A 24,616-nucleotide genomic window follows, 5' to 3' on the forward strand; every position below is an offset into this window, starting at 1 on the left:
TAATTACTTTATAGATAATTTGGCATTAAACATATTAGTGCATTTGTGCTTATGCCTATACATAGAAGCAGAAGGAGGGAAAATTAAAGAAAGTCTGTAGCTCCCATTTTCTTCTTCTATTTTTTTTTTTTTCCTGTCACAGTTACAACTCCCTAAGGGAACTTCAGATGAAAGTTCTGGAACCTGGCAAAATTAAGTAAATCAGGATGAGATGAATAAAATAGAACAAAAGTTGCTGTAGAATGATGTTTTGGGCTGAGCTGCTCACTCTACCCAAGCTGGCACCTTCCTTAGTTGGCTCTTTTCAGAGGCAGAAGCGGTCCAGAGGAATAGTCAGTTCTCTAGCCTGAGTTGTCACGAGTTCCTACAGGCGGGCCGGCTGGCGCAAGTGGTTAAGTGCGCGCGCTCCGCTGCGGCGGCCCTGGGTTCGCCCATCTGGATCCTGGGCACCCACCGACGCACCGCTTGGCAAGCCATGCTGTGGTGGTGTCCCATATAAAGTGGAGGAAGATGGGCACGGATGTTAGCCCAAGGCCAGTCTTCCTCAGCAAAAAGAGTTTGGCAGATGTCAGTTCAGGGCCGATCTTCCTCACACACAGAAAAAAGAGTTCCTACAAAGGAGCCAGGAGACGGTGGAGCATGCCTGAAGCATTCTCACCCCTGTGCCAGCCTCGAGAAAACCCACTGAGGTAGGGTTGACTTGGAGGGTGATTGCTGACAGCTATGACTCCTGAGACATCTTTTCTACATTGCCTGTCACTGGACTGGACCCTCAGGGAGACCAACATTTTCTGGGCCTCTCTGTTGCTCTGCACATCTGGAACTGAAACTCAGAGTCTATCCCCTCAACCCTCAATTTGACCCGAAGAAAGGTGGACAATTGGAAATGGCCCCTGACTGCCCCACTTTCCCAGTTACCTTTTGAGATGAGGCCTAAGGGTCTGGAATTTTGGAAGATGCTCTTGCAGTTTTCCCAAAACCTTGGGGGCCCAGGGCCATCTAAAGGGAAGCCCTACACAGCACTCATCTATGGGATCAGACTTCACTGCACTTGAGAGAACAAATAGGATTCTTTAAAATCCTAAAGAATTTTAAAATATCATTTCTTTCTGATAACTAAATTAACACATTCCTTGTAGAATACATACTTGAAAATTACTGAAAGGTATTGTGATTATACCCCTATTAATTATTTAATATTTTGTTTTATGCTGTACAATTCCTTTCTTTATTTTTTTCATGTAATTAACAAAAGACTAGGACCCAGACTACAGTGTGTTAAGGATTCCCATTTTTAAAAATGAGAAAAAGGCAAATGATCCAGTGAAAAATGATCAAAAGATATAAGCAGGTAGTTCAGAGAAGGTGAATGCCATACAAGCACAGATGAAAATACAACCAACCTCAACTGGGGAAATGAGTTTTCCCACCCAATTTAAAAGTCTGATCATAGCAAAGGTTGGTGGAGATGTGGAGCATCAGGAACACTCATACTCTGCTTTAGAGAGTAAATGCAGTGTAGCTGCTTTGAAGAACAGTTTTACAACATCTGGTACAGTTGAAGATGCAATTCAACTTATTTTCCACGGCTGTAAAAACACACACTTAAAACAGAATTGGAACCATTCATTAATACCATTTAACAACCTGCTTAAGGAAAGAGCTTAACACTATATCATGAACACTTCTCTGTTGCTAAACAAGAAAACTTATTATTAAGAGGCCTCCAGCTGAGGCTCCTAACCCAAGCTTATTCTCTCTGCACTTGGAGGGGCCTAGCATTTCAGTACCTCTACACTCTTATAGACTCCAACCTCAACTAGTCGATATCTGGACTCCACTAATCTTTTTGGCTCTCTTGTCAGTTCTTTCTCTAATACTCCAGACTGGCTTTTCTCCATTTCCTTAAGCCTCTAATTCCACACAATTTTCAGTCTTAGCTTGTGATTTGACCTCCTCTTTCACAGAAGAATTAGGACTCTTTAGAGAATTCTCTCAATTTTCTCCCATCAACTCTACAAATTGAACTGTATTGCTATCTAATTTTTCCCTCTTTTCTTCCTGTTACAATGAAAGAGGCGTTCCCATTCCTGCCTCAGGCCAATCTCTACTCCTATTCTTTTGAACTCATGCCTCTAACCTTACCTGATCACATAACGCTTCCATTTCCAATACCCTCAATATCTTCTACAGCATTTAAATACTTCAAGTCACTCCCAGCATAACCCATAACAAACTAGCCTTTATCCAAGACTTTCTCCAGATACTACCCTAACTCTTCTCTCCATCACAGGTGTAGTGAAGAACTACAGCAACTTTTAAAAAAATTCAGACTTCTCCTTTCTCCTTTTCAAACCAGAAGGAGTCTCCTTTTCAAACAAATCTATTCCTAGACATAATTTAATAGTCCAGAGGTGGGCACCTGACCCAACCTAGGTTAATTGGAGTTCTTCCCAGATTTGTTTGTTTGTTAATCTGGAGATTATTCCACTATATGGCTATATCACAATTGTTAATTCATTCCCCTGCTGATGAATTTTTGGAGTGTTTCTGGTATTGGGCTATTATGAATAAGGCTACTACGAACATTCTTGTACAAGTCTTTTGGGAGATATTTGTTTTCATTTCTCTTGGATAAAAACCTAGGAATAGAATTGCTGGGTCACAGGGTAGATATATGTTTAACTTTATAGGAAACTGCTAAACGGTTCTCCAAAGTGGTTATACTATTTCACATTCCAACCAGGAATGTACGAGAGTTCTATTTGCTTCATAGTCTCACCAACGTTTGATATAGCCAGTCTTTGATTTTAGCCTTTTCAGAGAGTGTGAAATGCTATCTCATCGTGGTTTTAATTTGTATTTCCCTGACATCTAATGATGCTTAACACCTTGTCACGAGCGTTTTGACCATTTGTATATCTTCTTTTCTGAAATGTTGGTCAAATATTTGATGCTGGAAGAACATATAAGTGGTGTCTTCAGCAGGGTGTGACATTTTACCCACCATGTAGTAGATGAAACCCAAGACAAGAAAAGCACTCAGCAGTCCAAGCCAGGCATTGAAATATCTTGAGGTTAAATGGAACTTTTTAGTAAAATTTTGTGGAAGGGTTTCTCTTCTGCCTTCCCACCAGCCATGGTCACCAAATTGTCTTTGCTGTCATAGGGGCTTGGGCAGCCCCTTCCTTCTATAGGTTTCTAGGCCGTGCAGTTGATGTTTGGGCTCTGTGTGGCTATTTCTGATATTGTCCTTCCTTTGGTCCCACCAGGCAGGCTGCAAAGTCCCAGCCATAGTCCCTGTTTGACCTACGTGTCCATCCTGGCCGAAGTAGAGCTTCATTTATTACTTCCTATCTAATAAATCAACTCTTCATTATTTTTCCTGGAGCCCCAGAGATAAATAAATAAACAGACAAATAAATCAACAAGAAGCTATGCTGTCAGGATCTGAGTGCAACCCCATCATAACAACTGGCATCTGTATGAAGCATTGCAGTTTGTAACATGTTTTCACATACACAATTTATTTTTATCTTCAAAACAAAGTCAGGGGCATTATTATCATCTCCATTTTACAAATGAGGCAAACTAAGGCTCAGAAAGGTTAAACAAATTGCCCATGGTAATCATCCTTGGCTGTTCTTCTTTAAAAAAAAATTTTTTTATTGAGGTCACATTTGTTTATAACAATATATAAATTTCAGGTATACATCATTATATTTCAACTTCTATATAGACTGCATTGTGTTCACCACCAAAAGTCTAGTTGCCATTCATCACTTGCAAATGTGCCCCTTTACTCCTTTCAGCCTCCCCCCACCCCCTTCTCCTCTGGTAACCACCCATCTATTCTCCGTATCTATGTGTTTGTTTGTTTGTTTATCTTCCACATGAGTGAAATCATATGGTAATTGTCTTTCTCTGTCTGACTTATTTCGCTTAGCATACCCTCAAAGTCCATCCGTGTTGTCACAAATGGAGAATTTCATCTCTTTTTATGGCTGAATAGTATTCTGTTGTATATATATATACCACATCTTCTCTATCCACTCATCTGTTGATGGGCACTTAGGTTGCTTCCAAAGTCTTGGCTATTGTGAATAATGCTGCAATGAACATAGAAATGTACATATCTTTTTGAATTAATGTTTTCATGTTCTTTGGATAAATACCCAGAAGTGAAATAGCTGGATCATATGATATTTCTATTTTTAATTTTTTGAGGAATTTCTATACTGTTTTCCATAGTGGCTGCACCAATTACATTCCCACCACCAGTGTACAAGGGTTCCTCTTTCTCCACATCCTCTCCAACATTTGCTATTTCTTGTCTTTTTAATAATAGCCATTCTCATGGGCATGAGGTGATATCTCATTGTAGTTTTGATTTGCATTTCCCTAATAATTAATGATGTTGAACATCTTTTCATGTGCCTATTGGCTATCTGTATATCTTCTTTGGAAGAATGTCTGTTCATATCTTCTGCCCATATATTTTTTTAATTGGTCATAATAGTTTATAACATTGTGAGATTCCAGTTGTACATTATTATTTGTCAGTCACCATATAAATGTGTCCCTTCACCCCTTGTGTCCACCCCCCCCCCCCAACGCCCTTCTCCCTGGTAACCACCAAACTGTTTTCTCTGTCCATGTGTTAGTTTATATTCCACATACAAGAGAGGTCATACAGTGTTTGTCTTTCTCTGCCTGGCTTATTTCACTTAACATAATACCCTCCAGGTCCACCCATGTTGCAAATGGGTCGATTTTGTCTTTTTTTATGGCTGAGTAGTACTCCATTGTATATCTATATACCACATCTTCTTTATCCAATCACCTGTTGATCTTCTGCCCTTTTTTTTTTTTTTTTTTTTTTTTTTGTGAGATCAGCCCTGAGCTAACATCCGCCAATCCTTCTCTTTTTTTGCTGACGAAGACGGCCCTGGGCTAACATCTGTGCCTATCTTCCTCCACTTTATATGGGACGCCGCCACAGCATGGCTTACCAAGCAGTGCGTCGGTGCGCGCCCGGGATCCGAACCAGCGAACCCTGGGCCGCCGCAGCGGAGCGCGCGCACTTAATCGCTTGCGCCACCGGGCCGGCCCCCTTCTGCCCATTTTTTGATTGGGTTGTTTGTTTTTTTTGTTGTTGAGTTGAATGAGTTCTTACATATTTTTGGATATTAACTCCTTATCAGATATAGGATTTGCAAATATCTTCTTTCAATTGGTAGGTTGTTTTTTCATTTTGTTATGGTTTCCTTGGCTGTTCTTCTTGAGTGACAAAAAGCCACTGAGGATTCAATTGACTCATATTAATTTGTATTTAAAAATCACAACAGCATCTACAATCACTTGAATGACTGGTAAATATCTGTGACTGGAATAATTTATTCAGACCACAGACAATGTTTTGTGTGCAAATTCATTGATTTGAACCTGTTACAATAATTACTTTACAGGGCCATCGGTCCATAGTGCTAGTACCTCAGACATGCAAGAGTATGGATTTAGGAATCTTACAGACTTGCGTTCAAATCCCACCTTTGCCAGGTCCTGACTGTTCCATCTCTGGCAAGTTGCTTACCTTTTCAGGGTCTCAGTTTCCTCACGTCTAAAATAAGGTTTAATACCTACCTCGCAGGGTTGTTGGAGGATTGAATGATATAATGTCTATAGGAATCTGATGTATGATGGGTGTCAAAAAAATGTTCATTTGTATTCTCACAATTTGAGCAAAGCTTAATAATCCACATGAGTTTGAAAATAATTATCTAAATTGCAGAGGGCCTGGACATTAAGGCTTCATACCTAGAAGGACTTGTAACCTCACTGTCTGAAAACAAGGAGAGGAATAAAGTATGCTTCACATTCAACAGTACTTTCAATGTTTTATTATTACTTTAGTTCTCTAGGAGCATCTAGGGACAGCTTCAGCCTCTACCTAGTATCTTTCACCTGACTTTTAATTCTTCCTCCACTCCGTCTTCTCCTCTCTTTCTTCTTTCTTCCACCTCACGTTGTGCTGTGAATGGCCATGAGCACGACGTCAACGTGATGTTGCCACTGTCACTGGTGATAGCCCATGTGTTCCTGAGAGCTACCTTGGAGCAGCTGGACCCATGCAAAACCCCTCATTAAGGAGTGGCCCTGACTGCAGCATCGATGGTGGTGGTGGAGCAGGCCTCTCATGAGTCATTTTCCTGATAGTCAAGACAGGAATCATCATTGGTTCAGAACATCCCCGCCCTTCTTCCCTGGAATGAAAGGCCAGAGGCCACTTAAAGGGCAGTCTGTTCTACAAACAGGAAGTCAGGCAGGGCGGAAGTGAATGCAATTAGGTAGTGCATAGATCAACTGTGTGAAGGCACGTTCTCTGAGGAGTTGCGGTTTATTCGTTGCCAGGGAACCTGGAAAGTTGTTTGACTCAGGGCCTTTGTCTTCTCTGTCTCCTACTCTGTCCCCCTCACACCTCTCTTCACTTGATGGATGTGTGGAAGGATTGTGTGCAGTCTCAGAAACTTCTCACGCTTGTGCAAGGACTCATGCCAGACTCCTTCCTCTCCTTTCGGAAATGTGCTTTGCCTATTTCAAGAACATCCACTTCCTGTTCCTGAGGCTGCACAATGTTCTTCATCACTTCCTTTGGACATAAGTGTGAAGAAAGATACTCCAACCCTGAAGAACTTTTCATCCCCGGCAAAATCCTTTTTTCCCATTTCCTCGGACAGTTTGGGAAACCAGCACCCACGTTGCTGCTCCCTGGCTTTGTGCTGATCTCCCAGAGCAGGTAGCCACTCTAGGGTTTGTTTGTTAGAGGTAGAATTAGAGCAAGGAGCCATGTGACATATTGGTATGGGGATCGTGGCACAACTGAATGAGGAACAAAATGCAGGAGGCTCAGCATGTCAGGCAAACAACCAATCCAGGAACGAAAGCCGCTAGTATTTCCCGTTTATCTTGTTTAGGCTAATTATCTGTTTCTTGTTCTCAAACTTAGAAGCTGTTTGCCTAGCACAACTTTAGATACCCAGAAACAATTCACCAAATATATGCCTCCAGTAGAACCTGGGGGTTCATTAGATTAATTAATTGATAGTGGTTAATAAACGCTTTGAAATCCTTTTATTAAAAGGGCCACCTAAGTCCAAAGTACTATTATAATCAGGCCTAATGAGGTCAGTGGTTTAAAGAGAGGGGTTTAAATCCTATATAAAGCTCTTCCTGCAATTAGTGGTACAGAAGGAAGGTAAGAAGAGGCAGGTGAGTCTCCATGCTGGCATTTAGAACCTCCTCCACAGTGGTCCAGCCACACTGAAGTCTGCTCGGATTGAAGCCAGGTGCTCAGAGATCTACTGACTAATGGATTCTCAAATTGTTAGACCTATGTTATAGGACAAAGGCCACCACTTTGTAAAATCCTGACGTGCAGGTTGCTGCTGATTACAGAATACCTTCTCAAACAGAGAAAGGAGATTTTCTCTGCAAGGTCACAAACCAGGTTAGTGCTAGCCTTCTTGTATCTTGTAAAACACAGAAGTTGCCTTTTGAATGAAACCAAGAATAGAGTTTATAAAGGAAGATATGAAGCACAGCAAAGCTCTTCTGAGTCATGATCTCTAATGCTCCTCTTAGTAGTTTCTTTTAATTTTCTAAGGAGACTGTAGTTCGAGAATGGGAACAAAATTATGATACGACCAAGCTTGGAGATGGGATAGGAGTGCGTGTGTGGGTAACACATGTAAGATGTTCACAGGCTCATGTCAATGTGAAATCGGATTAAAATGAGTTGGAGTTTATGCTTAGGAAAGAGAGTGATCCAATGAACCACAATGCTGATCTTATGGGAATAATATCTTAGGACTGGAAACAGCCTATTGAATCGGAAGTGACTCTAAACTTTTTTTTTAAATCAAAGCAAGCTTCCATTAGGAAACTTTCAAGTTTTAAAATTAACCAGTTTATCTTTCAAACCATAACAGGTGCTGTAGGATAAGATCCACCACGATGCTCTCCTCTATTCTGTTTTTGGGACTTATTGCCCTTATCGGTAAGTCATTAATTGACATTTAGCATTGTTCGCGGGGTGTCCACAAAAAAGTCCAGCACATCATGAATCAGAAAGAGCAAAAATTACATGCAATGGAGGAGTGGGCTCTTCTTCTATCAGCCTGGCCATTAATCACCTCCTGATTTCTATAATGAAGAGAGTATTCTGCTTGCCAAGCAGGTAAAGGTGCTGTCAGTGGGAATTTATGAAACAATGCCTTGGAAGGCAAGACATATAAAAATAAAATTATCAATACGAGACAGTAAATAAGAGTTAAGTATAGCTAGAAAAACACCCTAGTCTGAGAGGAGTTTAGGAGGGAGAGTTCACATCCAGTCGGGATGTGGAAACCAAAAAGGCTTTTTGAGGGGACGTGACAGTTGAAGAATGCTTGTTGTTTTAACAAGAGAAGAGAACAGTCTGCTGGATGGGAAGACAGACTTCAGGAAAGGCACAGAGGCAGACATGCGTGATAAGTGTTTGGGATACAGTAAGCAGGTCAGCGTGACTGGAAGAGAAGAGGGGATATATATCTGAGGGAAGGCTAGACAGACAGGCAGGCAGTTGAGATGGTTAGGGACCTTGAATAAGAAGAGATTCAAACTTCTGCCTAAAAATATCAAAAGCCATTGTAAACAATGTTCACATTGTTCTTATTAATAGAGTGAAGATTGAGATAAGTGTTTCTAGAATGCTTAATTCTAAATTTGGAAAAGTGATGCTACTGAAAAGTGATAATTTCTGTTTACTTATGGTCAAAGGCAGGGGAACATAGTTTTAATTTTTACTCCTTTAATTGCCAGCTGGAGCAGAGTTATATAGCCAGTAGACTAGTTATGATCTACCATAGTAGCTGTGTTTAACTGAAAGGTGACTATAATTAAGAAAGGCCTGTGTGTTTATGATGTCAACACAAGTAGTGTAAGGTCCATAGTCATATTCCAATCCCCTTAAAGCAGTAGTTTCCAAACTTCAGTATGCGTAAGAGTCTCTGGGAATGCTGGCTAAAGTGCAGATTCTTTGGCCTTATCTCTAAAGATTCTGATTCAATAGACCTAGTATGAGGAGGCAAGAAATATGCATTTTTAATAGGCATCCTAGAGCTCTTTGGTGTCTGTGGTCTGCGGGCCACATTTTGAGTCTAGCAAACGTTGGATAAAAGGATATTGAAACCTGTTGATATATGGACCCTTGATCCAGATAATTTAGATAATTCCTTTCCTTCTCATTCATTCATCCATCCATTCATTTATCCATTCCTCAAATATTTATTGAGTGTCTATTTTGTGCCAAGCATTGTTCAAAGTGCTGAGGAGGAGGATACAGCAGAGAAAAAAATGTTCTAATGAGAGGAGCAGGCAGAAAGAAAGAGAGGAAGAAAGAAAGGAAGGAAAAAAGGTCAGGTGGTGACAAGTGATATAAATAAAATAATGTAAGGTAATGGGAGACAAGGAATGAGCACGAGTGTGTTGCCTTTTTAATGTAAGTAGACAAGAAAGGCTCTCTAATAAAATAACTTTAAAAACAACCTTTGTTATGGAAAGTTTTAAACATACAAAATGGGGAAAGAATAGTATAATAAAATCCCAGGTACACATCATCCAGCTTCTATGGTTTTCCACATTTTGCCATTCTTATTTAATCTATTCCTCAACCCTGCATTTGGGGCGGGGGTGGGGTGTTGGAATATTTTAAAGCAATCCAAAACATCAAAACACTTCACCTATAGATTTTTTTAGTACGTGTCTATAACATATAAGAACCAGCTCTGGCACAAGAAGATGTCCCTGGCTCACCTGGAACATTTTGTGCCTCAGACCAGGAATGAGCGATTTTCCTGAGGAGCGTTGGTTCCTCTTGGCAGGAAATGGCCTTTAGAGACCACAGTTGGGGGGGTTGGGGTGTTCCATTGCTATGCGGTTGTCATTCCAGGTCTTTTCACTGGTGAGAATTAGAAAATAAATATTTTTTTAAAAGACAAAAATAATTATGCATTCATATAGATATTTCATTTTCATATTTAAGAATACAAGGGTTTTACATTGGTTTTATATTTGTACCTCTGCTGTCTTAACACTAAAAATCCTGATTCCTAATGACATTAACATTAACATGATTAGTTATTTGTATAATAGTTTCAAAATAACTATGACGGCATTACCAACATGCAATGAAACTGAATATAATTTAAGGTTTTCTTATAATTCTTTATGTTCATAGGATGTGTTCCACAAGTGGTGTATACTTACATTGACATGTTTTAAAGTCCCTTGAAATAATTCTCCTCTATCTGTTAATTAAGTTTTCAATTCGATAGATTTGTTTTTCATTTTTTTAGGGTGTCTTTTTTTTCTATTTGATTTAATTTTTGTAATTATGGAAACATTTACATGGCTCCAAAATAAAGACTATAAAAAAGGTATTTTTAGAGAAGTCTAGCCTTTATCCTTGTCCCCTTTACCCTCTTCTTACCCTGTCCCATAACTAACAATTTTTTTAATTTTTGGTTCATCTTTGTATTGTTTCTTTTGAAAATATAAGCAAATTACATGCACCCACACACAGTCATATTTTCTCCCCTTTCTAAACAAAGAGTACAATTCTATAAATACTGTTCTGTGCCTGGAGATAATTTTATAGGAGTATATAGAGTTCTTCCTCTTTCCTTTTTATAGCTGCATAGTACTCCATTGTGTGGAGGTAGCTCAGCTTATTCAATCAGTCCCTATATTAATAACATGTGCATTGTTTCCAGTCATTTGCTGTTATAAACAGTGCTGAAACAACAGCCTATTGCAAAAGCCTCCTCCACAGAAATGTATGAGACAGCCTCTTCCCCCACAGCCTCACTCATAGAGTACATGGTCAAACTTTTGGATTCTTGTGAATTAAACAGGTAAAAAAATAGTGTCTCAGTGATGTTTTAATATGGAATTCTCTTCTTTTGAGTGTGATTGTTTTATATATGTTTAAGGATCATTTTCTTTTTTGTCTATGAACTGTCTGTCCATATTTTTTGCTGATAAGGTGATATTTAAACAGATACCTGAAGGCAGTAGGCAGCAAATCAGGTAGATATCTGGAATAGAATTCTAGGCAAAAGGAACTACAAATACAAAGGCTCTGAAGCAGGAACCTGCCTGGCATGTTGCAGGATAAGCAAGGAGAAGGATGTGATTGGAGAAGAGTTAGGGAAGGGAAGGAGAAGTTGGAAACTGAGCAGAGGGCCAGATCAGGTAGAGCTCAGAGGCCACAATACAGACTTGGCCATTCCTCTGAATGATGGGAAAGCCACTGGAAGGTTAAGAGAGAAGACTGATATGACCCCATGCATGTGTCCACAGGATCGCTCTGGCTGCTGGGTGGAGAACAGACTGTGAGAGTGAGCGGGGAGATCAGTTAGGAGGCTGTTACAGTAATCCAGATGAGCAACGATGGTGGTTTGGACCACGGGGGTAGCAGAGGTGGTGAGAAATGGTCAGATGCTGGATATATGTTTTCAGTCTGCACTGTCACTCTGAACACTCATGCCTCAATTTTACATGTGATCTGTGTCATAGGAATCCATCCATTCATTTACTCCCATATATTTCCCACACACATTGCAGGCACAGGATACTACAGTGAGGCCATGGAGAGTGCCAGTGTGATGGTTCCTGCTCTTTGCATCACATGGGAATCCACGCTGCTTATAGAAGCTTAATGGTTTCTGCTGCTTTTATTATCTAGATAGTCTTTCTTAGTATCCTGAGTTTACTTGACAGTTTCCCTGTCTGACTTCTTGGCCCATTTAAAATTCCCTTTTTGCCTGCTCGAAGGTGGAAGAGAGCAGATCGTGCTTGTATTTTTATTTGTTTTGACGAGTTTTACTTTTTGAAAAATTACATAGTTTTAAAAAGTTAATATTTAGAGTTGTTTTGTTTTCCTTTTAAAATAAATATTTATAAGGAAGAGCTCCATCGGTTGTGTGCCTAATTCTAAGAGTCTCTTTATACTGTCAAGTTAATCAGAACTAGACCTAAGGTGGTTGGGTAAAATCCACCTCTATATTTAAAAAATGCCATTTACAACACTAAGTGAAACAACGTAGGTTTTTACGTCAAACATTTTAACAAATACAATTTCTTACAAAAAATATTTGTAGTCTTAAGGTACAAGTCAACAATCCTAGCAATTATTAGAAGAAACTTTTCAACTTACAGAAAAGCTCTATATCTCCTTTAGTAAATAGACTTGGACAGAAACTCACTTCATAATGACAAAATAAAAAATAAGAATAGATTTAGCTTAAATTTTTGTGGTAAGTTAAATTTTATTTCCAATTTTTATTAATTAGACTTAGAAACTCAGCTTCACAGCAACATGATATAAAATGAATACCTTAAGTTAATCCTAACCTTCTTTCTTATCTTAAGTTGTAATGGAACCCTTCTTTCTTATCTTCCTAAACAAAGGCAATTGTTAACCCAGATGTTTACATCCCCACAAGTATTTGTATCAGAAGTGTCTTAAAATTTCTCTCAAAGTTCCTGCTTAAACCTCTAGTGGCAATTTTAATTCTGATCAAGATTACAGCAAATGTGTTTGGGACCTATAAGAACTGATTTTCATAATACTTTGCACAATGTTTAGAATTAAGTGCTGGATTAGAATTTTTTTAAGATTGGAATAGAGTGGGAAGCGGGAATCTTCTGATCTGTCTGATGGTCATTCTAGGGGTCTTGGGAGGGACATGAGAAGGACTTGTCTATGGCTTCGCCTTCAGCTTAGTAATGTTGATTATAGCAACTCGAGCAATATTTTTTCACAGGCTCCATATGAATTATCATTCTGTCCCCCAGGCACTTCCAGGGGCTTGTACCCTTTCACTCAGTCAATGAACCCTCACCTGCATCCCCGCCTGTACCATGGCTGCTATGGCAACATCATGATCATGAAGACCTCCGGCGCTGCCTGTGATATAACCAAGTTGATTAACTGCGGTAAGTGAAAAGCAAAGCAAACATTTGGTTTTCCCCTTTCGTCATTTTCAGAGTCTTTCTTAGAATCCTTTCAGATTCTTTCTTTCTTAGATTCTTTTCTACTTTCTTAGAAAGTAGCTTAATTTTGAAAAGATATAATCATTATTATAGCAGTAATATCAAAATTAAAAATTTGAAGAAAACAGAATCCTGAATAACCTAACAAACTGCTTCTTTTCATTTTCTCCCATTCTTTCCAAATCTTGTCCAGATGTGTTTATTTCTATGTACTGAAATTATTGCTTAAATAAAATATTGAATTTTGGCTTTGTTGTTTGTTTGTTGTTGCATTTACTTCAATGCTCTTGGTCTTTGTACATCCCCTCTTTTGTAATCTGGTTCCAAAGTCTTCTTCATGTTATCCCAATATTAGAGCGTCAGAGCTGGAAGCAACTACAAGATCAATCTAATCCTACTTCCCCAATTTACAGATCAGAAAACTGAGGCTCAGCAAGGAGGAGAGACTTCCCAAGGGCCCAGAGCTAGACAGTGCCAGAGCCAGACTCAAACTTAGGTTGGCTGACTTCTAGTCCAAGAGTCGTCTCAATGCACCAATGTGGCAGAAAACAGACGAATGAGAAAGAGAGCACAAGTGGTATCTGTCTGGGGCTGTGCAACTTTCTAGGTTTATGCAATCAGAGATCAAAAAATGTCCTAGAATGGTTGTCTCAGGCTGTGAGCTGTGGTCAGGGGCTGTGGCTAACTCATTAAACTTTGAAAAAGGGTTCTTTTCTGGAGCAGAGGAAACGGTTTATTTTCTATTGACTTAGGGATCCGTGGTTCTGAAATGTTTGCTGAGATGGATTTGAGGGCCTTAAAGCCTTACCAGATTCTGATCAAAGAAGTTGGGCTGAGACACTGCATGGACCCTGCTCTCATTGCAGCCATCATCTCCAGAGAAAGCCATGGCGGAACCGTCCTGAAAGATGGCTGGGACCACAAGGGACTTAAATTTGGCTTGATGCAGGTACCTAGCCAGAAGCTTTGAATCAGCCCCACTTCATCCTTCCTTACAGAAGCTCAGTCCAAATTGGAAATCTACTTGTAGTACTTCCAGGTTTCAAAATACTCTGGTACTTCAGCATAATTTGTCCTGAGATTTCCGTATCGCATCTTTGATATTTCATTCAAGATTTATCAGTTATTGAATAGCTTCAGAAAAAGTTTTATGAGTTTCATAACTACTATTTGCGATTAATAATGTGCAATGTAGTTCAATTGAGAAACTCTTATAAAGGGCACTATTACAGGTGTCCTCTAGGGGTTCATGAAGTAGAAAATTTCATCCAAGTAGATCAAAACACTATAATTAAGCCCTACTTGAATGCACTTGATCTTTAGGCAAACTGGAGAAAGGGGACCCAAATTATCTGGATATTGGCTTTGCAGGCTTTATTTTAAATTGTCTACAGAAACCCAGACTTCTAGCCTTTCCAGTTTTAAATAAATTTTTATTTTGACTGCAAATGTCTAGACTTTGGGTGCTAATTATTTGTTTTGAAACAACTTTTTCATTTATTTATTTATATTTGCAAGCTTAGCTAAAACTGTGCCACGCCCACTTCTCCTCAATCTTGCTTTGTTTGTCTGACTCTCTTTTCTGTGAAAGAAAAGACTGTAGAATTGACTCTGTGGAGATAAAGGAAGGGTGCCAAGGCCAACTTCTATGAACTTGAACACAAGGAGGAGAAATTAGGAACAGCAGAAAAATGTGTTGCTTTATCCATATACTAACATTATTATCTGTATTTTCCAGCTTGATAAAAAAATTCATCACCCTGTTGGTACCTGGGACAGCAAAGAACACCTTTTGCAGGCTGTTGGGATTCTAACAGAGAGAATTAAGGCAATCCAGAAAAAATTCCCCACGTGGAGTGTGGCTGAACACCTCAGAGGTAGGCTATATTTGTGGTGCTTTGTTTAAAAGAGCAGTGAGTGAGTGTTTTTAAAAGAGCAGAGCCCTGGAGGCCAGCCATGCCTTGCGCCTCCCTGGGAGTGCTCCCATTGGGTCAACTGTGGGTCTGGGAAGAGCTGTTGAAAGGCTACACTAGTGCTCTTGGATCCACTGACTTCCTTTCAGTGGTCTTCCTTCCCAACTTCCATGTCCCCTCCTGCCAGATGTTGGGGTTCTTATTACATCTCTTGTTGGTTATTGAGCCATTGAGTGATGCCTTGAGAGTTAATGCAATAGTTAAAAGAACATGCTTGCCTTCCTTTGATAGATTTTTTCCTGATGGAAGAAACTTAACCACTTTCTAAACTGTTTGAACAAATTTTTACGCTGTGAACCTTCTCAGTGACGTCAGGGCTTTAGGTACCATGATAAGTCCAAGTGGAGATCTCTGCTTAGTTGATCACAGACCTCCTCAAGTTTAGTACCTCCTAGACTGAATTAAGTCACTAGCCTCCTTCTATAATTTGCTCTTTCTTCTGCATTTTCTATCTCTGTGAAAGGCGCCATAATATATCTAGTCATCCCAGCCAGAAAACCAGATTGTTTTCTTAGGCTATCTGGTTCTTCTCTCTTTACATTCAACCACACAAATTCTTGTTAAGTCTACCTCCTATAGACCCATGGTATATATAGACCTCTCTCTTTCCACACTTTAATGGCCTTAATTTAGAATAAACAGTTTCTATTTTTTATTTCAAGGCCCTTCAAGGCAGGGATCAGGACTAGGAGCCTTTTTCTCTAGATGTCAGAGTAGAGCACAATTATGTTAAACACATAAATAACTTTTGAAGATTAAAATTCTAGGGTAAAATATACATATGTACAAACATGCATATGCAAACATACCCCTACAAAGAAATGGTTATGTTATGTCTTGGGTACCAGTGTGAACCCTGCACTCAGTATGGTACCCATCTGGCATATAGTAGGTGCTTAAAATCATTTATTGAATGAATGAATGAGTGAGTGAGTAAATGAATGAATTATTGAATTACCGAGAAAATGTTACAAGCATTCCCAGATTGAAGATTTGCTGGGGATCTAGTTTCTCCTAAGCCTAGGCTACATAAGAAACAAATATGACTTTTGCAGTAAGAAAAACAAAAGTCTTCAAAAAAGAGAGAGAGAAGAAAAGCAATCTGGAATTTTCCCAGCGATTCTTGGGGTAGTAGATCCTTTCAGAAGGGAAGGAAGCGGGAAGAAGGATCTGGGACTGCCTGCTTTGGAAGGTCTGCCTGGAGGGCTGACCTCCTGGGAATGCTCATATGTTATTTCTGCTGAAAGTTAATATTTAAATCTAAACCTCTGTATTTCATTTCAGGTGGTCTCTCGGCCTTTAAGTCAGGAATTGATGCCATTGCCACCCCCGAGGACATAGACAATGACTTGGTCAGTGATATTATTGCCCGAGCTAAATACTATAAAAGACATGGCTACTAGGCAAAGCTCTGCTGGTGGATCAGGTTGGTAGGTGCTCAGGTGGCCCCTCTTTGAGAGTGTGATATGGATGCATTGTACCCAACACTGGCAAAGGAATGGTTGCCAATTATGACATAAAACTCATTTCCCAATTTGCTTAATGCGAATAAACATAAAAAGAAGAAAAGAAAGTCCACCTGGTTCACAATATGGTTACCATGAAACGTGCATAGACAAATGCATATTTATTTTGTAGTAAATGTGAATACCATGGTAAGTAACATCTACATATTCCAGTGAGGCCTCATTTTAGCCCATGATTTCAATGTCAACCTACTCCCTGTTTTAGCAGAATTGCTAACAAGAGGAGAGCCTGACCCAAGCCTTTGTCCTTTTTCCAGTATCTACCCAAGTCACTAGGGCTTTGCTTGTGAGAAATGCCAGACTCATAAGCTGGTGGAACAATGGAGAAGGTAGGGATGACATTCTAGCTCCATGAGTAGCTGAGAGCTGACTGTGGTAAAGCTGATTTTCCTTAAGTGACGTATACCACATCCCTCAGGCCCACACCAACCTCCTGTGTCTTCTTCCTCTTATTTGATGAAGATGGAGGGACTGGCTTCTTTTCTTCCATCTTCAGTAGTTGCTGCCACACATCCTTTCAAGGGGTCCATCCCCCACAAAACATGGCTGAAGATAAGCATATAGGACCTGAATTAGTTACAGTTCTTTGGTTGCAAGCAAAAGTAACCAATTCTGGAAAACTTAAGCAATAAAAGGAAATTACTGGAAGGCTATCAAAAGGCCCACAGAACAAATGAGAAGGTCAAGGACATGAAGAGAAACCAGCCAACTCTGGAGTCTGGGTAGCAGGAACCAGTTGACCATACTTTATAGCAGCCCCACTGCGTGAATGAATTAGCACTCTCACTGCGTAAATGAACTCCAAAGACTTTTTCTCTCATCCTTTCATAATTCTGCTTCACTTTCATACTCCCAGGAGAGAGACTCTGATGGACTTATCTTGGGTCACATACACACCTACACCTTGGCTACTTTGCTCTTTGGTCTTGCCCAGACTACCTACAGTGGAGAAGAGACAATTGTCTAGAAGGAAACCTGATGCAGTTTGTGGCTTTCAATTCCATACTAAGGAGAGGACATAAATAATAATATGTTGGAGTGTAAAGCTCTCAAAGTCGCTGCCAATATGGCCCCTGCTGGGCCTTTAGCTCCCTTTGGAAATGTCCGATAAATATTTCTACCCATCACTTCTCTTTCTGAAGAGGAATCAAAATCATACCTACCTACCTGTGAGTTCCCTTGGAGAAAGCCAAGTAAACCATTCTCTGCCCAACAACCTCTCAACCTAGCCTAAAGATTTGACCCAGGCAGAACTGGGACCCCAGTGTTTCACTGGTCAGAGCCAATGGTCAGCCAATGTAGCAGCCCTGCAGCATACAGGCCAGCGTCTTTTATGATGGTGAAGGACCATGCTGTACTAGTTGTTAAATATTTTGATTATCATCTCTGCATGTGGGCAATCCAAGACTTTCTTTAGATGTTCACTTTGCTTAAGAATGATTTTTTCTGGGCTTTCCTTCACAAGCATGTACTCCATATAACTGCCAGGCCCTTCAATGTCACTACTAAAGTGATAAAGTACATCCAGGTGAGATAATTTCCAAGTAATTTGAAAAACAAGAAATAGTATGCTGACTTATACTCTGAATCTGTTTCCCCGATGTTTTCTTTATGACTGGGGTACCAAGAGATGTTCTATAGGAGAGTCCATATTTAAGGTGTCTTAGTTTGATTCCCACAGAAGCCAACCATGAGACAAAGATTCAGGTGCAGAAAACACTGGTATGAAGTGGCTCGGTGACACCGGGAAGGGAAGACAGCCAATAAAACGCGTGTCATGAAGCCAGCTACCACAGTGGGCACTGGAGCTCAATCCTCCAAGCAAACGTTGAGGTGCAAAACACACACCTCAGAATTATTCTCCCCAACAGACAAGGAACTGGGGTATTTTTACATCAACTTCAAAGAGCCATTGATTGAGGGATCTGCCTGTTGCGGAGAGGGCATGTTAATTTGTTGCTTCTCTGGTCTGCCATGCAAGGAGGCAGCACACTTTCCTACAGTTCTAAGGAAAAGACGCTGTAGGCAGAGAGATGCAGATACTGGCGGCTGGTAATCAACCGAGAACCCTGAAATGTCTAGAGATATGGGAAGGACACTGACAGCATCTGCTTCACAAGGGTCAGATATACCTGGAGTTTAGGAATATCCTTTCAACATTGCTTGCTTTCCTTCATGATCTAACAACATTGCAGAACAATCTGGAAATAACACACAAGCCTCATTATGCCTCATGATTTCCATGCCAAGCTTCTCCATTATCTATTAGAATAACTAATTAGATATAATAGAACTGTCCAAGTCTATTGAACCAGTTGATCCCCAGAGACTTACTGAGAACAATACTAAAGATGTTAGACTCAAATGTGGCTCCATTAAAGATTCTTTCAGTCATCCTTAATTTTCTTTATGTTTGTTTTGCCTTTGCCCTCTTCAGAGATAATGAATTGCTATGTTTACATCCCACTGTATAAAATATCACTACTTTTAGTTGTCTAAAAACTAAGCTCTCACTGGAAGATGAAGAAAGATTGTCTTATAGATAGTTTTTAAAGCAAAAAAAAAAAAATCTAAAAATTATTTCCCTGGCTGGACTTATTCACAATTACATTCTCATCCTTTCTCTTTCTTGGCCGTCAATACCTCTCTGGACTTGAAGTATCAGTGCTAAGAACATTATTAGAGGTACAGATATGGGAGCTGAGACTTCCCTTATTTCCTCTGCCTAATGGTAAGAGAACATATCTGAAAAATGGGCTTAACAGTAAAACCTATCTCAGGGGTGTTGTGACGACTAAAGGAGACAGTATGGGAGAAATCACTAAGCAATCATTGGTGGTGTGGTGGTGGTGGCATCATCAGAGTGAGAGGCTTTGCAAGCCAGGAGGTCACAAGGACACAGGACTCATGGGAGAGAGAGACCTCTGAAAGTTAAAAACTCTCAAGATAAAGTGACTGACTGCAATATTCCCCCTTGCCAGCCCAATTGGGTTTTAGCCTGTGAGGCAGCCCTTAGTTTCCCTGCCTGCCGAGTACAGAAGGGAGTGGAATTATCAGTCACTTCTTTATGGTTGCCATTTCAATATTTGTTTGTATTGAATTTAAAATCCTCTCTCTCTCTCTTTCTTTTTTTTGTTTTTTTGCTGAGGAAGATTGGCCCTGAGCTGACGTCTGTTGCAAATCTTCCTCTATTTTGTTTGTGGGCTGCCGCCACAGTATGGCCACTGACCAGCGTGTAGGTCCATGCCTGGGAACTGAACTGAGGCCGCTGAAGCAGAGCATGCTGAACTTAACCACTAGGCCACTGGGGCTGGCCTGAAAAAATCCCCTCTTTAAAAAAAACTTTATTGTGAAATAATACACGTACAGAAAAGTACATGTATTAAAACTGTTTAGCAAAATAAACTATTAATGGTGTCAAAAGACTCACCAAAGAACAGGAGAAGATATTTGCAACAAATAAGTAAATATTTTGTTTTAGTCATGCACTCATCTATTCCCTTATTCTTTTTTTTGACCCAAAGTGATATTTTATTTAGTTTTTATGAAGTTTCATTAATATTTTACTCCAAGACTCATGAAGAAAAAAAACCCCACTGAACATTCATGGAACACTAACAGGCATTGTTAAATCATGCATTCATTGTGTTGCTTCATATTTTTTCCTTGATGTTTTTCAGTTTTTTAATTATGGTAAAATACACATAACATAAAATTTACCATCATAACCATTTTTAAGTGTACAGTTCAGTGGTATTAAATACATTCATAATGTTGTGCAACCACTACCACCATCCATCTTTACAACTCTTTTCATCTTGTAAAATCTACACTCATTAAATAATAACCCTCATTTCCTCCCTCCCCTCAGAACCTGGCAACCACCATTCTACTTTCTGTCTCCATGATTTTGGCTACTCTAAGTACCTTACATAAATATTACCTTATTCTTAATGTTTCTTGTAAAAATATGAAGAAATATTTTCCATCCTCAGATTACAAAGATATTCTCCTACATTGCTTCTAAATGCTGTGTTGTTTTGTATCTCACATGTAGGTTTAGGACGCACTGGATTGTTGATATGGTGTGACTTAGAGATCCAATTTAAACGTTTTCCATATGGATATCCAAAATTGTCTCAAAAACATTTACTGAAAAGATCATCTTCCTTCACTGCCCTACACTTTCACCTCTATATCTGGACTCTCTATTCGGCTCATCCGTTTTCTTATCTCTCTCTACCAAGACCAAACCATCCGAGTTAGCATAGCTTTGTTGTAAGTCTTGACTTCTGGTAAAGCAAGTCCTCCCACCTTGTTCTTTTCCTTGCATTTTTATGTAAAGTTTATGATTAGCTTGTCGAGTTCCATAAAAATAACTGTTAGGGTTTTTTTTTTTTAATTAACAAACTTTATTTTTTAGAGAAATTTTAGATTCACAACAAAATTGAGCAGAAAGGACAGAGAGTTCCCATATACTCCCCTGTTCCCACACATGCACAACCTCCCTCAATACTGACATCCCACACCGCAGTGGTATATCTGTTATAATCAATGAACCTACATTGATACATCATTACCCAAAATCCATAGTTTACATTAGGAGTCATTCTTGGTGTTGTATATGTATGGGTTTTGGTAATGTATAATGACGTGTATCCACCATTATAATATCATACAGAGTAGTTTAACTGTCCTAAAAATCCTCTGTGCTTTTCCTAGTCATCCTTCCTTCCCCCCTATTCCCTGGCAGTCACTGATCATTTTACTATCTTGACAGTTTTGCCTTTTCCAAAATATCATATACTTAGAATTATACAGTGTGTAGTCTTTTCAGATTCGCTTCTTTCACTTAGTAATAATATGCATTTAACTTTCCTCCATGTCTTTTCATGGCTTGACAGCTCATTTCTTTTTAGTGCTGAATAATATTGCCTTATCTGGATGTACCACAGTTTATTTATTCATTGATCTATTGAAGACATCTTGATGGCTTCAAAATTTTGGCAATTATGAATAAAGCTGCTATAAACATCTATGTGTGGATTTTTGGGTGGACATAGTTTTCAATTCATTTGGGTAAATACCAGGAACATAATTGCTGGATCATATGGTAAAAGTATGTTAAGTTTTGTAAGAAACTGCCAAGCTATCTTCCAAAGTGGCTGTACCATTTTTTTTTTTTTTTCTAATCAGCAGTGAATGAGTTCCTGTAGCTCTATATCTTCCCCAGCATTTAGTGTCATCAGTGTTCTGGATTTTGGCCATTCTAATAGATGTGTAGAGATATCTTGTTTTAATTTGCAATTCCCTAATAACATATGATGCTGAACACCTTTTTAGATGTTTACTTGCCATTGTATATCTTCTTTGGTGAGGTGCCTTTTAAGGCCCATCTGTTAATCAGGTTGTTCATTTTCCTGTTGTCGAATTTTAAGGGTTCTTTGCATATTTTGGATGAGTCCTTTATCAGATGTGTCTTTTGCAAATATTTTCTCCCAGTCTGTGGTTTGTCTTCTCATTCTCTTGACATTGTCTTTCACAGAGCAGAAGTTTCAAATTTTAATGAAGTCCACCTTATCAATTCTTTCTTTCATGGATTGTGCCTTTGGTGTTATATCTAAAAATTCATCACCATACCTAAGGTCATCTAGGTTTTCTCTTATGTTACCTTCTAGGAGTTTTGTAGTTTTGTATTTAGGTCTATTATTCACTTGGAACTAATTTTTGTGAAAGGTGTAAGGTCTGTGTCTAGATTTATTTCTTTGCATGTGGATGTCCAGTTGTTCTAGCACCATTTATTGAAGAGACTATCTTTTCTCCATTCTACTGCCTTTGCTACTTTGTCAAAGATCAATTGACTGTATTTATGTGGGTCTATTTCTGTGCTCTCTATTCTGTTCCCCTGATCTATTTGTCTATTCTTTCCCAAATACTACACTGTCTTGATTACTATAGCTTTATAGTAAGTCTTGAAGTTCAGTAGTGTTAGTCCCTCCAACTTTGTTGTTTACTATTGATATGGCTATTCTGGGTCTTTTGCTTCTCCACATAAACTTTAGAATCAGTTTATTGGAATCTAAATAACTTGCTGGGATTTTGATTGAGATGGCATTGAATTTATAGATCAAGTTGGAAAGAGCAGATAGCTTGACAATATTGAGTCTTCCTATCCATGAACATGGAATATTTTGCTTATTTAGTTCCTCTTTGATTTCTTTCACCAGTGTTTTGTAGTTTTCCTCATATAGATCTTATACTTATTTTGTTAGATTTACACCTAAGTATTTCATTTTTTGTGGGTGCTAATGTAAATAGTAATGTGTTTTTAATTTCAAATTATACTTGCTCATTGCTGGTATATAGGAAAGCAATTGACTTTTCTATATTAATTTTTTATCCTGCAAACTTGCTATAATTACTCATTAGTTCCAGGAGAGTTTTTTTGTTGATTCTTTTGGATTTTCTATATGGACAATGTGTCATCTGAGACAAAGACAGTTTTATTTCTTTATTTACATTCTGTATACCTTTTATTTCCTTTTCTTGTCTTAGTGCATTAGCTAAGACTTCCAGTACAATGTTGAAAAGCAATGGTGAGAGGAGACATCCTTGTCTTGCTCCTGAGCTTGGTGGGAAAGCTTTGAGTTTTTCACCACTAACAGTTTTTGCAGATGTTCTTTATCAAATTGAGGAAAGTTCCCCCATACTCCTAGTTTTTTAACATGAGGGGTGTTGGATTTTGTCTTATGCTTTTTCTGCATTTATTAATGTGATCATGTGATTTTTCTTCTTTAACTTGTGGATATGATGGATTACATTAATTTATTTTCAAATGTTGAACCAGCCTTGCATACCTGGATATATCCTACTTGGTCATGGTATACAATTCGTTTTATGCATTGTTGGATTTGACTTGCTAATATTTTGTTGAGGTATTTTGCATCTATGTTTGTGAGAGATATTGGTGCATAGTTTTCTTTTGCTCTAATGTCTTTGTCTGGTTTTGGCATTAGGCTGATGCTGGCCTCATAGAATGAGTTAGGAAATATTCTCTCTGCTTTGATCTTCTGAAAGAAATTGTAGAGAATTGGTATAATTTCTCCCTTCAATGTTTGGTAGAATTTACCAGTGAACTCATCTGGGCCTGATGCTTTCCAGTTTGGAAGGTTATTAATTATTGATTTAATTACCTTAATAGATATAGGCCTATTCAGATTGTTTATGTCTTTTTGTGTGAGTTTTGGCAGATTGTGTCTTTCAAGAATTGGTCCATTTCACTGAGGTTATCAAATTTGTGGGCAAAGACTTGTTCATAATATTCCTTTATTATATTTTTAATAGCCCTAGGATCTGTAATGATGTCTTTTTTTTATTTCTCATGTTAGTAATTTGTCTCTTTTTTTCTTAGTTAGACTGCCTAGAGACTTGTCATTTTTATTGATGTTTTCAAAGAAATAGTTTTAGGTTTTGTTGATTTTTCTGTACTGATTTCCTGTTTTTAATTTCATTGATTTATGTTCTAATTTTAATTATTTCTTTTTTTCTGCTTATTTTGGATTTAATTTGGTCATCTTTTTCTAGTTTCCTAAGGTAAAAGCTAAGAACATTGATTTAGGTCTTTCTTCTTTTCTTTTTGTTTTTAATTTATTTTTTTATTGCAGCAACATTGGTTTATAACATTGTATAAATTTCAGGCATACGTCATTATACTTCTATTTCTGCGTTGATTACATCATGCTCACCACCCAAAGACTAATTACAATCCATCACCATACACATGTGCCTAATCATCCCTTTCACCCTCCTCCCTCTCCTTTTCCCCTCTGGTAACCACCAATCCAATCTCTGTCTCTACGTGTTTGTTTGTTTGTTGTTGTTTTTATCTTCTACTTATGAGTGAGATCATATTGTATTTGACCTTCTCCCTCTGACTTATTTAGTTTAGCATAATACCCTCGATGTCCATCCATGTTGTCACAAATGGCTGGATTTCATCATTTCTTATGGCTGAGTAGTATT

General features: G+C 38.7%; 1 protein-coding gene across 1 annotated transcript; it reads left to right on the forward strand.

Moving 5' to 3' along the window:
* The first annotated feature begins 8,013 nt into the window (after positions 1 to 8,013).
* Positions 8,014 to 16,492, forward strand: LYG2 (lysozyme g2). The gene is made up of 5 exons (XM_058534662.1): positions 8,014 to 8,056; positions 12,898 to 13,038; positions 13,848 to 14,044; positions 14,834 to 14,972; positions 16,353 to 16,492. The coding sequence occupies exons 1-5, from the start codon at positions 8,014 to 8,016 to the stop codon at positions 16,469 to 16,471; spliced, it is 639 nt and encodes a 212-aa protein (XP_058390645.1). The 3' UTR covers positions 16,472 to 16,492.
* Positions 16,493 to 24,616: the final 8,124 nt, after the last annotated feature.

The sequence above is a fragment of the Diceros bicornis genome, chromosome 40 (genome assembly GCF_020826845.1).
Source record: "Diceros bicornis minor isolate mBicDic1 chromosome 40, mDicBic1.mat.cur, whole genome shotgun sequence".
NCBI lineage: Eukaryota > Metazoa > Chordata > Mammalia > Perissodactyla > Rhinocerotidae > Diceros > Diceros bicornis.

Excerpts from the sequence above, each read along its gene's own strand:
- LYG2 (XM_058534662.1), top strand. The coding sequence starts at position 8,014 with ATGCTCTCCTCTATTCTGTTTTTGGGACTTATTGCCCTTATCG. Across the intron at positions 14,045-14,833 it reads TTAAATTTGGCTTGATGCAG|CTTGATAAAAAAATTCATCA; the intron begins GTACCTAGCCAG and ends TGTATTTTCCAG. Across the intron at positions 14,973-16,352 it reads TGTGGCTGAACACCTCAGAG|GTGGTCTCTCGGCCTTTAAG; the intron begins GTAGGCTATATT and ends ATTTCATTTCAG.